At 37.9% G+C, this 14,549-nt stretch overlaps 1 protein-coding gene across 1 annotated transcript; it reads left to right on the top strand.

Moving 5' to 3' along the window:
- Positions 1–94: 94 nt before the first annotated feature.
- On the top strand, positions 95–7,415 carry LOC140934379 (uncharacterized). Its single transcript, XM_073384013.1, has 3 exons — positions 95–2,760; positions 3,906–5,576; positions 6,280–7,415. The coding sequence occupies exons 1-3, from the start codon at positions 2,685–2,687 to the stop codon at positions 6,288–6,290; spliced, it is 1,758 nt and encodes a 585-aa protein (XP_073240114.1). The 5' UTR covers positions 95–2,684; the 3' UTR covers positions 6,291–7,415.
- The last annotated feature ends 7,134 nt before the right edge of the window (positions 7,416–14,549 follow it).

Here is a 14,549-nt window from a genome sequence, read left to right as displayed (position 1 = left end):
ATGACCTTTGTCCTCGTCGAATAAAGTTATTATAAGCTTGAAGTGAATTTTTTTGTGTGTGTGTGATTTGTCACAAAGGAGTGACTTATGAGATGACTATGGCATAGTTTGTCGAAACGTCAATCATTGTAAAGAACAGTCCTATTCAGGACAACCGGACGATTATATTCCACCTTGTTGTGTGCTTTGAAATTCAGATCCGAAAAACATTCTGAACCCCAGTTTCTGCGAGCCCTGTGATTAGTTTCGGTAGTTTATGCCTCATTTGTACATTTCTGTCTTTCCGCCACCGTTTGAAAACCAATATTATGAACAGGTTCCAATCTATGTACCCAGAAAATTCGCACCCGTGCATACTTAAACATGACGTGTAGGTTTTTTGGCAAAGATTTCACTCTAAATGCGGTGACGTATTTGAAGGTATTCTTTTAAAACCCCTACGATACTTCAGCCATTTCTGTTGAAAATTAAGATGAGTACAGAGTGGCATTTGTGAGAACAGCGCTTTTTCACTAGCTCAGAAATCTCCCCAACAACCACAAGGAGTGCCGGCCAGCTTGTCGATCCCGGATGTTGCTGGTAACAATCCTTGCTGAGCCACAAATAACTGGTAAGATTTGTGCAGGCTGTGATTTGTGACTTCAGTTATGTTAGTTGACACACTTCCAAAACCGGCCAAAGTCAAATTCTGCAAAATTATGAATCTTTTTTTCCTTGTAAAGTGCTGAAAAACAAATATAGTATCATGAAAGTACTTCCAAAGAGTTTTTATTTGAATTTATTGTTGATTTAAGTCAGAACCGCCTTCCTCGTCAATTCCTTGGGGAATTAAGAGAGCACAAATTGTTGTAGCTGGAGAAATTTGCCCGTAAGAGAGTTGTGTAGTAAGTACATCAAGGAGAGATTGCAAGCCAGAACTTTTGACCCAAAGAGACTTTTTTTTTAGCAAACAGTGCAGTACTAAGTCTGTTTTGTTAACAAAGAGTAAAAAGTTCTCGAGTAATTTCAAGGCGGGTATTAAATTATGTCTTCTCCTCGAGATAGAGTCTCATTTAAAAAAAAAAAAAAGAAGAAAAAAAACATTTTCCCGTTCTGTTCTTAGCAAAGTTTGTTGGTTCAAAATAGTTTTGATAATAAAGACTTTTGTTATAATGAATGGTCTTTGGATTTGTGGTAAAGTATTGACGGGTAGTAAGCTTAACAGACCATGAATAAAGCGACATGTTGGGTCGACAGGTTATTTGGAACCCGCTATTGAAAGCCTCAACACAATTATGGCGTAATCTTAAATTCTTTCTCTTGAATTCTGGAAAGAAAAATATAAGTGAACTGAAAGAAAATAATCCTAAATGGGTCCAGGGGAATGAAAATTCTTCTAAGTTACGAAGAAGTGTGGTAAGTGACTGTTTTTCTTACTCCGGTGTGTACAGGTAAACTTCAATAATGGCCACAAGAGAGGACTCTGTTGATTTACATGAGACAAAGACTTGGACTGATTACAACAGTATATACTACAAAGTAGAGACAGATTTCATTAAAACGATAAATGTAAATAGGAGTGACGCCTTAGCATAACTTATGGTTTTCAGTTAAGAATCAGAACTGGCAATGAACAAAGACTACATGTTAACTCGTCATATCCAATATTATCAGTCAGCTGTTTAAGCTTTAACCCCCCGGCAGGTAATTAAATTGTAGAAGTACCGCTACAAGAGGAAAACGGAAGAGTTTATACAATTTCGCAAACTCCTTTAGTGCACCATCTAATTTTTTTTTTGACCGTGCTCATAGAGCCGCGGAAGGGAACTCGAATGCAATGTACCGTCAATTCAATTTTATTCACATTTAATAACATAATTTATATATTCCTACCTGACATGATATATAGTAAGGTAGGAATACACCAATAAAGAAGAAGAAGAAGGAAAAAGGAAAATTAATGGCTTGGATAGAAGTGATCGGTGGTCAGAGGAGCTTAGCTTTCGAGCTAACCACCGCTATATTATGAGTGGAAATACATAATGAATGTGCGCTTGGTGCCATGGCAACTATATGGACGATTATGTCAGTCGGCATTTTATGTGAAACAATCCGCATATTACATTGTTACCTTTGAGAGTTAACTAGAATTCGCTTGTATTCTTTTTTGAATTTATGGTAGCTTTGTGTTTTTATCTTAGTAGGAATCTCTTCCCAAGTTTTGGTTATGGCAAACTTAAATGTGTGTTTGCCATAATTTGACCTTACGCGTGGTACATGAAAGTTAAGATTTGAGGCATATCTGGTATTGTGTGAATGAATATCAGGCACCTTTACGAGGTAGTTTTGCAACACTTCAGGGATATTGGCTTCATTTTGTGAGATTTTGTGAGCTAGCAAGGAGATTTTGATTTTAAAAATGATATCTATGTTATGAGTATACTCTAGAAGTTTGAGGTAGGGTGCACTACTTTCTCTGTTACGGCTAAAAAATATGAAGCGTATACATTTATTTTGTTTTGTTTGAACTTTAGGTAATCTACTTGAATTATAGAACATATAGAATGATTTGACCGGCAAACATAGAAGTATATACTCAGCATTTTTAAGTTTAAATTTTCATAGAAATATGAAGACATAAATAGTGGTTTCATTACTGAATAGTGCATTTTGCCACAGATTTCAGAGATAAAGTCAACAAAGGCATGGTACGGGTAACGCAGTCAGTTCTCAATACCCTGGTTGGAACGCTTCTTGGATCACTTGTTTTCCTAGCAACATGTAAGTTCTTATCCTCGCAGTTTTAACTTCAGAAACGAGAGGGGAACTGGTCCGAGTTAGCTTTCCCAAAGACCTCTGGGATCGGTACTGGGGAAGCGCCGTTAACAACCTATTGGCCAGTTTTTTCCCTATCCCCAGTAACCGTCCGAAAAGTCTTTGCGAAAGTTATCTCGACCTAATTTTCGTCTCGTTTCTCGAGTGTCCTTACATTTACATCAGACCTTCAAAAAGGAGCTTTCAAGAGATCGTAGTCTTCATCTTCTTTGATTGCCCGACTATTCTTATTACAGCGCTAGCTATTACTGACCAAGTTTGGAACAACCATGATTGCTGTCATTCCATCACTGAAGTCAGTGATAGAATAATTGCAAAATTAATAACAATTGACATCACATGAGAAAGCGGAGCTGTAGCTAATCGATGCTAAGCTGTTTGTTGGTTTTGGCAGTACAGAACTCAAGAAGATATCCGAGGATTTCAAAGCTAAGCGAAGACAATATAGCACAATGACAAACTGTAGTAGAAAGAACACCTTTACCTACCACTCGATGGATGTCAACTGCTTTAAGAGAGCCGCAATAAAATTTTACCTGAAATAAACCATGCGTACATTTTTCTCAAACTGTAAAGCAACAGGCAAATTTTTTCAGGAAATTTTAAGATGTAGAGCGGATTGTATGAGGTTGGGAATACTTTGAGTGGTTAATGAAGCAATGATTGATTTCGACTCTCGAATGCTTTTAAGAATTCTGCAGATGTGGGGTTTATTCACCTCGGCTTGCGGCCTCAGTGGATCACTCTCTGAGATCTGCAGAATTCTTCATATCAGACTCAGTCTCATCCAATGATAGCTAAATCCGGGATGCAAGGTCAAATATGGGAGTGAAAAGAAGTGCTGCCGGACAATAAGCAGAAAGCTGCTGTTTAGCCGAGAGGAATTGCTGTTTGTATGGAGTTGAATTTCTGGTTAAGATAAGAACGTTTGGACAGAAGATGGCCAGTCCACAGTTTTTGCACATTTGTAAAATCTTGTTTGTTAAAAGGAACTATAGTCGATGATGTTTGTTACCATTACCATCGCCGACGAATGGTACATTATCTTGCGATTTTTGGATATCATTAACTATTAATTAATTTATTGACAGGTTCAAATGCTGCAGGAGGGAAGAAAATTCATGATAAGCGCCAGGCTACATCATATGTGTCTCAATATCCAGCTTATTTCCCAGCTCCAAGATATTCTCCGTACAATCCATCGTTTAGAAATTCTGGACACACATTGCAATCATCGCTGTCAGAACAATCACCGTTTGTAGCTTCATCGCCCTACTCGCAGACGTTAAGTGCACAGCCTCACGAACCGTACATTTCGTACTACTACCCTCATCAGACACACTTTAAGGACTGGTCACGAAAAGTACTCCAGGCCGGTGATTATGCTGAAAAATGGCAGACCGCGAGGAAACAAAAATTATTCCTTGCCAATCAGAAAGCTAGTCAAGGCAGTGGAGGGATCAAGTTTTTTGTCGCAGGAATTAATAAAAATGGGAACATGCAAAGCGAGTGGGTTGGTCAAACTCAGCTTCAAAAACCGCGCGATGGGAGCAAATTGAATGTGAAAACTGCCCTAGCTAATAACGGTCCGCAAGATTCTAAACTTCAACCTCAACTTGTGGCTAATCCAACAATGTTACAACAACAAACACCGATTCAGGTCAATCCAGTGTCTAATAATACAAATTTAGCAGCAGAGCCAGTCAGTATCAGGCAACAAACACAAACTAGTTCGTTCCAGGATAAAGGATCAAGAGAAAATGCTAATTCAAATCACACAATTTTGAGTGACAATCTTGCAGGTGCTGTCTTAGGACCCAATGCTCATTCCTTGCTTCAGTCAGCAACTTCACTGCAAACACCTGTCAGTACTACTATGGCAAATCACCAAGGAGTAGTAGGCACGTCCAGCAACTTCAACAAAGAGCAGTCCCCAGTGACGAACGTGCCTGATAGTAGAATTCCAGGACAGAAGCAAAGTGAAAAAATCCCTTTAGAAAAGGAGCAGCACACGTCAGTTAGCGAGCTTCCAATCCAGGGTGACTCAAATTTCCAGTCTCTGAAGAATCCAAACCCTCCTTTACTTGGTGCAAGTTCATCAATCAAAGCTGGACAAGAACTTACACCTGCTAATTCAACTGGTGTTGCTAACAACGGGGTAAAAAATCTCCAGAGTATTCCTCAATATTCACAAGATCTCCCTTTGGATACCCATAATATGGATAAGACCACTGCTCAAATTCTGAATTCAAGGCTTACGTCTATATCTGCGTCAAGACCACAGTCTGAAGTAAAGTACTCTCCAAATTCTGCTTCGAGCGCGAATACGATTCCTAAAAACACCGCGGTGGTGACAAGAAATAGTGCACCTGGGAAAGATACTTCTAAGGAAGCCCTTATAAACAGGGAATTGGCGTTGAAAAATATACTATTTCCTCCACCTTCTGAAACGAGGAAGCTACCCTATGGAGGTACCCAAAAGAACGTGACACCGCAGCAGACAGTACCGAGCTTTCCAGCTTTCCGTTATAATGAGAATCGTCCAGTCTCTAGTCAGTTTAGTTTCAACAGTAATCGAAGGGATGAAATTGCACATCCACCCAACAGAAAGTGGCTGGTGCCTCAGTCTAATCCCGTCCCTTACAAAAGCTCATTTCCTCTCATGTTGCACAAGATTTCGCCTTACTTTAAGATGAAGCGAAACCTGAAGCAGACGGCAAATGGGCAAGCTAAGGCCAGAAGAAGATTTCTAGAACTGCAAAGTAAGTGATTCATGTTCTCGATTTATGCAATTATTCGCTTTTCTCAGTCTAGTAACAGGTGTCTCTTCAATAAGGTTGTGTCACAGTGATAATTATGTAACAGACACCCTGTATCGTGTATTCGTTTCCGTAATTTCTGGGGCGTGCACGTAAAAACGTAAACAACATTAATATCATTTGGAAAAGTTGACGAAACTAATAACCAGAAACAACGACTTCTGAAATAGTGAAAGAGTATTTGAATCTACCCAAAGTGGGAGCCTGTCTTCTTCCGTTGACTATTTTGTAGGCGATAGCCACACGACAACAGACTCGTGGGGTAAGGCTAATTGAGCTAGGTCAAAACGTATCGAACTTAAATTTTGTTTGTGGCAAACAGTGGTAACATTGTTTAGAGGGGACGTAAGGGAGAGGAAGCATTGGATTCCTCCACCCAAAACCGTCGCACCTCATCGACATTAGCAATCGAAACTTGTGAAACATTTCCAAGAACTAGAATATTTTTGCTTTTATTGTTCACCCATAATCATTTCAACTTGTGGATTCTCATATCGTTACCATGATAGTGGACATTGGCATTCTTGTCCACCCTCATTAGCCTTTTACTTGTAGAACTTCATTTCATTTTGATAGAGGGCTACATTAACTTCGAAATTTCGTCTCTAGTTTGTCCTATATTAATTTATGTTATGTTCTCTTAAAGCTGTCCCTTGATTGAGTGATTGGATTGTGAAAGAGTTTGTGGATGCGCGTCAGTGGGAAGGATACCTCTATGGGTGACTTAGTTTATATGGACCTAACATATGCTGCTCGGAACCTTGTATCACGTGACAAAAGATGATGGACTTAACAGGATTCTACAAAAACCGCAGTGCAAAAGCTTATAACAACTGCGCATCGCGATCTTGTATTTGGAGATAACTCGATCAGCTGATTCTGTGATCAAAAAATATACAAATTAGCTAATATCAATCTACGTTATTTGAGATTAGATATTGTTCTGCTGCTGATCTTGGTGGTAGTTGCAAATATTCAAGTGTGATTTCAAATATAAAGAGTAGGGCAGTGAAAAAGGAAGAGCCGTAAGATTTAGATGCCGGGCTTGTTTTTCAGGATATCATAATCTCAGAGTCTGGGTTTGTAAATTGAATTTGAACTGTGATGGGCTGATGATAACTGATCTTACTTTGAACTTTGGCAGTCTTATCTGAAAGGTTTAAAGCCATTACCACTCTGCAAGCGTCGAGGTTGCCATCTTGAATACAGTATTTACGGTAAAGAACTGGGCTCGATCTTGTTAAAAAATATCTGGATTTAGCGTCCACACGATTCCGGATTCATAAGGTATTCAAAAATTTCCTCCCGGGAGAGCGGATTAAAAAAGTTGCGGATTCGTATGCCGGATTCACTGGATACGTTTGGACGCGAGCCGTAACCGGAAAGAAAAAGTTTCGGATTCAATAATATTGCTTAAGCAACAACGCCGATGACGGCCACGAAAACGTACGTTAAAAGGAATTCGCGCTGCTTCAAACTTTATCGCGTTTATTCCATTTCGTTTACTTCGTCAATTGTTGGCAGATGATGTTGCAGTTGAATTCTAAAGTACTGTATCAAAGTTCAGGAAAAGAACAAGAAAGTTGTTGTCGTGGGTTGCCGTCCTTATATCCGGATACTTGTGGAAGGGGCGTTGGTACTATCCTGAAGTGAGACAACGCCTTTCGAGGAAAAAGTCATTTCACTGAGATCATGCTTGCCGCATTGATACATAAAGCTAGTTTAGTGATTGTAAAAAGTGTAGAATAATGTTTATAATGTTAACAATAAAATTTTCAGAGAAAAAAGCGTTTAGGCTGATATCATTTTCCAGTCATTTTAACTTTCACTTTGACCTACAGCTCTTTGATTCAGGACTTCTCTTACACGGACGATTAATTGCGTCAAGACTCCTGGTTGTAAGCTGTTACCAACAAAATCAATAAGTATTTGACAGTGTCTCTCACACTTACGCATATTCAGGTTGTAAATTAATTACTTAGAGATTTGAACACAGTTAAAGGAGATGATAGAACATTTCAGGCCAATAAACAACTTCTTTCTCTCTTTCTCTCTCTATTTCTCCTGCAAGGTTAATAAAACGATGTCGGAGATGTAAACGTATGTCTTGACCAAAGCGCCTTACTGATCAAGAAAACCAGGGTAAGCCCAAACCAACTACTGCAAGTTTAAATTTGATGTTTAAACACTAATCGATCAGATTATCGATCGTTAATGCGTTTAGCAGGATAAGATCCCTAACGTTCTTGTCAATAAATCCTGTAGTGACTTGCTCTGGCAACTATGCATATAAAATGATTTCTTATTGAAAGTGTAGACTAACTGATACGCTTTACAACATGCCGCAAAATGTCCTCCGAGAAAAAAGGTCTTTTATGCGTTCTATAAACTGTATTTGTCTTGAAGGATATCGGCATTTGTTGCCCAACCTCCTACGAAACTGCATATCAGCCTTGTGTTAAAATGAAAAGTTTGACAGGGAATGAACGTCAGGCTTAAGCTTCTACTTCCAAAATTAAGGCTTATACGACTTGCTCCTGGGCTCTAAAAAACCGGTGCAAAAAGGGAATGGTATTCTTGAAAAAAGGTCTTCTTGAACAGTTTTAATTAGCTACTTTGATGTCACATGACTCCTAAACGGATTCTTTTTCCGCCGAAAGCCTCTTACTGGGAATGTCAGAGGGTAGGCAAGATCAATACTTTGTTCCCATAGTTACGGTACTTACATGCTAGAAGCTTTTAACCAATCACAGTAATACAGGCTCCACACACTTTTTGAGATTGCTGTGTTTTTTATTAAGGAGAACCGAAGCAAAATGAATATCATATGGAATTAGGCATCTGCAAAGCGCGCTGGAAGAAACAAGCATCATAAGACCTCAACAGGAGTCCATAACCCGCAGAGAGCAACTCCCTTGTGGCTATGCAACAGCGTTTTCACAGACCAGTCCAGTTTATTTTTAGATCGATTATCTTGCGAATTTTGAATATCATATAAGTCTTACAAATCAGCCATCAAAATCTAGGAAAAAAACTAGAAAAAGTATTTCTGATGTTTTGGTAGCATTTACCTCTTTTTGTAATTATCGTACTATTGATGCGCACGCATACGGAACGGTCCTTCCATTTTCGCGGGAAAAAGTACTCAAAATGATGCTAAAAATAACTTGATGCGTGAAAACGCTGTTGCTTAAGCTAAGTATGAGTGTTGCCACTCCGGGTTATGGACTCCTGACCTCAAGCGTTAAAAGACTACAGAGAACAGAAGATCAAGACCAGATGTCTTAGCAGGTCTGGAGGCTGTTGGAAGCATAGTAACGTTAAGGTACAAAATAGTAGTCAATGTTTGTTAATTCATCTGCAGCTAAGTGGGGAGTCATCTTCTCAATAAGCTACTTCAAATGACTTACATAAATCAGCGAAACTAAACCATAAGGCATGTTTTGACTGCAGCACTCTCCCACTTGAAATTAAAATAACATTTTATGTATTTTTAGTTTAACGCTGAGAAATCTCAACATTTGTTTGGAAAAAATTATTTGATTTCGTTTCAGTTATTATTTGTTTAAGAAAAAAAGGAAGAAAGACGAAAAGATGAAAAAATGCTCTTCATAATTCGCTTCTCCTTCTATCATATAAGTAGAGTTAGTGTCTGTGTTTACAAAATGACATCATTAACAGAATGTTTAAGAATCTGTTGCTAGACCTTTGTTTGCGGGTAAATGTTGACACAAGTTAATAAGCATATAGTCAAATACAAAGAAACTTTTCAAATATAAAAGAACCACAAATAACTTATGAGTATAGAGGAAATAAACAAACCAACAAGGCGAGAAAAAAGCGTTAATAGTTCTTCCTCAACTTAAAAATTAGCTTCAACTTTGATTTTAAGGTTTATCGAGCTAAGATCAAGAAAGACTGCTCCCTTGAAGAAAGGAACATGTTTTTTTTCTGCCTATCCGTTCACCCGATAGCGAAGAACTATTTACTCTAAATCTAACTAGAAAGCCAGATTATCGTTTTCTGGAGTTTTATGGTTGAAACGCCAACACGTAAACTCCAAAATGGTCGTAGATCTAAATTTTAACGATGAGCTCAGTTCGCGCCTTTGATATGGTGGAAGTACAATCTTGATCTTTCGCACAACGTGCTTTCAAAAGATAGCGCTCAAATTGCAGCCCGAATCTTACTCCAGTAATGCCATTATTTTTTGCCAAGAACGACAGGCTTGCTATTTCCTGCCTTTTCATTTAGTGTCTGTGTTGATCAAAGCAATGGCGTGTGGTCGTTTGTTGGGAGATTGTGTGATGTTTAGGTAACCTGTACATAATTAATAATCCTAGAAACAAATTCAAGAAAAGCGCCTTTTGCAGGACGTAAATGCGAATTTAACATCGACGTAAAGTTCTACATAGACAAAAATTAATCATATGTTATGCACTTGGGAGGTACTGAATTTCTTCACAGCAATAGTTCCTCACTCTGCCATTAAGATGAAGAAGGTTAAAAACACAGGAAAACAATTAAAATAGATGCATTTTTGACATGCATTTTCTAACTCGATGTTAACGCAGCAGTCAATTTTTATCATTTTTGCTAGTTATTTCACCTAAGTTCAAATGATCATTCCCAGGGACATTAATTTTATCTTAAAGATGGGATCCGCCATAAGAGGTGTCAAGGATACAATCGAAATTTCACGCTCGGTAAATTATTCACACGACCTGTGGTTTTGGGAAACAAAATGACATAATCAAATGCAAATGCGATGTTGTAATGACGATTGACCTAGGAAAACTGCAATCTGCTCCAAAATCGCTTGCGATTACAAAACTAAGTCGAATTACTTGCCGAATTTCTTAGGAAAAGCAAAAAATAGAAAATTTTCCATGTGGTAAAAGGGAGAAAATTTATGTTTATTTAGCACTAGGGCTGTGCCTCAGGAGTTAAAACCCATAGCAAGCTTGAACGTGCACCGGGTAAGTGTCAGAATGTTTTGTATTTTACAACTTGCTAAACTGTATTTCATGGAGGGGTTGGTATCGTAGGATTAAAATAAAACGAGCCATCTTAACGATTTATTTACTATATTCCTTTTGCTTAATGAAAAACTTTTCGTAGAATTCGAAATAATTTTTCTACCCTCGAAATTTTTGTCATCATGATTTTCCATCATAGTAAACTCTAGCCGTGCATGAAGACAGGCCCATATCGAGTTTCATTTTAACGAATACGAGGAAAATATAGAAAGATATATTTTATATACATGTTGCATCAATATTATATCTGCCGACTACGGTGTTTTGATTTTGTACTAACTTTTGTCATCTGGTTAGTTAGCTCAAGATCACTTAAGAACATGTCCACGCTTCTTGATATCATAAGAAATTGATTCCGTTTTATCACTTGACTCTTATTTTTGCACAATTTGATTTCCCATTATCTTAGAAAGATTTCTTATTTTTCGAAAAAAATTGCCGATTCTTTAGCCGAGCATAATTTTAATACAACAGTTCAACAGACTTAAAAATGGTTTATCGAAAACCATTTTTTATATGAATCCTTATGCAACATTATAATTTGAGTTACCACCTTAACATTTGGACGACCTTAAGGCAAGGAATATAATGTATATAGTATAATAATAGAAAAGATAATTTGTGAGAAAAAAAATTATGATTCCTGCATGTAAACCTAAATACTTTAGACGGAAGTTTAACTTTGTGGATTTCTCAGGCAAAGTACTTTCGGCTGGATTTTTTTGGACCATTTAGAAGTAGCTTTGCTCGGCGAAGTATTTCTGATTATGGCCTGATTCATCTTTTTGTCGTGAGTTAATTTTGTCGCAAAGTGTTAAACTGTTTGGTGGGTGTGCATAGTAAACGCCCAAGTCCCCAATTTTTAATCGAACATAGAATATTCAAAGGCAGTTGGTGCAATTGAGACTTTGTTCAGTTAAGATCTAACAAATTTATAGTTTGTTCTCGTAAAGAGAGAGTAGGAAGTATTCAATCTGATTGGTTAAAGACTACGTCATTTGTTGCTTTAATCACCTCGCAAGACTGAGGTGATTATAGAAAGAACTAAAACACAATCAAGGAAAATACATGTGAGGAGATGTGATTTTTTTTTAATTCTAATAGACAAACATTGAAAAAACAACAAATCAGTTAGCCAAAGTCTGATTACACCAACAAGGCTATTTTGCAACTCAGTTGAAGTGAACGCCTAGATAGATAAATGTTTCGATAAGTTGTACGCCAAGCCCTATTTAGAGTACAAGAAAACAAACCAGTAAAATTAATCATCTTGGGGGAGGGTGTGCTTTTTGCTCTTATTACCACCTGAGTATTAATGCTTAAAATAAATTTTTGCGTTCAGTCAGGCTCAATGTATATTTTCACATATTCATATATTATTTCAAACGTATTCATATATTATTTCAAACGTATTCATATATTATTTCAAACGTCGTTGTAGGATAATGAAAGAAGAAAATTGAAAGAAGCTAAATATTAGGATTAAATTGGGCGCACTCACTACATTCAGCGATCTGGTCTGACGAAAGAATGAAGCACAAAACATCTTCAGAATGGCCGATTTATTTTCTTTAACACTTATTAAAGTATATACCGCATAGTAAAAGTGTTTTCAAGATTATCAAAATATCCAAAAGTAATTTGCATGTCTAAACGGTTCCTTTTTGGCTATTTTATTTTTTCCTTTTTTATATTTTTGTTTTTGCTTTTTTGTGTTACAATGTTAATGCAATTAGATGTGTTTGCGTTAAATAATTAACTTTCAAGTCCGATGTCGAGACTAAAGAAACACACTAGGGCCATTTATACGAGGAAAAATAAGACGCGTCTTACATAAGACGCGTCTTAAATAAGACGCAAACTTTCCGTATCAACGGCACATTTCGTCTAAAATAAGACGCGGCTTAGCTAAGACGCGTCTTATTAGATAAGACATGTTCGTATAAATGGTACAGTTCGCGTCTTATTTAAGACGCGTCTTATGTAAGACGCGTCTTATTTTTCCTCGTATAAACGGCCCTATTGATGAGCTATTCAACAATTATTCCTCGAGCCCGAATGGGCTATTGACTCAGAGGCCATGAGGGCGAGAGGAATAATTGTTTTAGTAAAATCCAACTAGTTGGTCAAAAATATCGAGACAAAACAACTTTAGCTAGCAAAATGCGATTCAGCCGCCATTGTTTTGGTTTTCAAAGCCGGCACTTTTCGCTTCTAGTGGCCTATAACAAATAGCTTAGTAGTAGCTCAACCAATCAGAACGCAGCATTGACAATAGACCACTAGCTGGATCTTACTTATTTGCAATATTTCCTGACTAACAGCTGATTCCTTTCCGCAGGTTATCGCCGACTCAGTTATGGGTTTTAGTTTTGTACTATTATTAATATCACTAGTACATTTATCACGAGCGAAAGGTAAGCGTGAAAATATTTAAATCTACCCAGGGTTAGGCTTATCGATAAGATCTTCAATCCTTCTTTCACTCTCCCTTTACCGTTGCCCACGGCGCTAGTGATTTATCTACTACACAGTAAAGGCATTTAGTATCTCTTGTGTCAGACTTTTAGGTATTACCCAGTAGGCGGGGGGGGGGGGGGGGGGGTGGGGGGCGCTAAACAGGGTGTGGTTTTCAGAGTCTGGAGTCTTAAACAGGGTATACAGTTTCACTAACTAGCGCGTTGAACATGGCGGCTTTTTAAGCCCGGAAGCCTTTAAGATAGTGTGAAGACTGGCGATGAGCGGTCTACATTTGTAATACAAACAATTTTTTTCCAAAAACATCTAATTCCGTATTTTTTTTTTTTTTCAATTGTTTAATTAAACATGCGAAACAATTAAATATGGTCTCTTTTTTAAACCGGGTAGCAAAATGAACAGACTCTGCTATACCTTCATAATTCTAGCGTAGTTCACACTGAAAAAAATCCGTTATTTATACCGCCCCTCTAAATATCAGATTTGAATTCTCATCAAAAAATTGAATTAAACGAATCGAGGCTACTTCATGGCTATTGGCTGTTCCGTTGTGCAACGATAATATATAGATTTAGCCAGGGCTAAAAGCGAAGCTCTTGTTGATAAAACTTGTAAACAAAAAAAATTAAATCGTCTAATGCTAAACGGGGAGGCCAATGGAAATAGCATCAATAGATCTAATTAGCAAAAAAACAAATGGCACGTGCAGCACACTTTTTTTTCTAATTAGCAAAACAACAAAATTTGCACGTGCAGCACGCTTTTCGTCCTTCTTTGCCGTTGTTTTGCACAACTACAACGCTGTTTTGTAGGACTAAACGTCAAACTTCCTAGTTGCACATTATTTTTATGGAGGAATTCTTACCCAATTGTCTCCTGTGTTGATGTTCGCTTTTATTTTTCACTGCCGCTCAGTTTCACCTTGCTGGCCACTAGCATTTCTCATTGTCTCACAGCCGCTTTGAATTTTCATGTTTTTCTTCCTACAAAATTCTTCTCTTTTGTTCTCAGAAACTAGCTCTAGCTCAGTTTCTCTGTTATCCACGTGAGTGTAAACATCAAAAATAACGTTGAAAAAGACACGACTTTGTTGTTGTTTTTTCTTTCTAAAAGTCCGGGCGGCCATGCAATTTCTTTCTAAATAAAACCTTGAGTTGCATTTGGGTTGCCATACCTGTTAATTGAATTAGTTTACATTGGTATGTCTGTGGTGCGGACGGACGGTCGGGCGGGCGGGCGGTCGGTGTACGGTCACGTGATTACCAAATTTTCTCGGATGGGTAGTTTACCACATTTTTTTACCCATGGTGCTCCGCTGCGCGCGTCGCGCGCGAGAGCTCCGCTATAACTTGGAAAGGAGTCTAACGTACAACGGATATGACATTTACAGCCCCCTCAT

This window comes from Porites lutea, chromosome 4 (genome assembly GCF_958299795.1).
Source record: "Porites lutea chromosome 4, jaPorLute2.1, whole genome shotgun sequence".
Lineage (NCBI taxonomy): Eukaryota > Metazoa > Cnidaria > Anthozoa > Scleractinia > Poritidae > Porites > Porites lutea.
The sequence above is the reverse complement of the archived record's forward strand: the minus strand, read 5'-3'. Positions and strand labels throughout refer to the sequence as shown.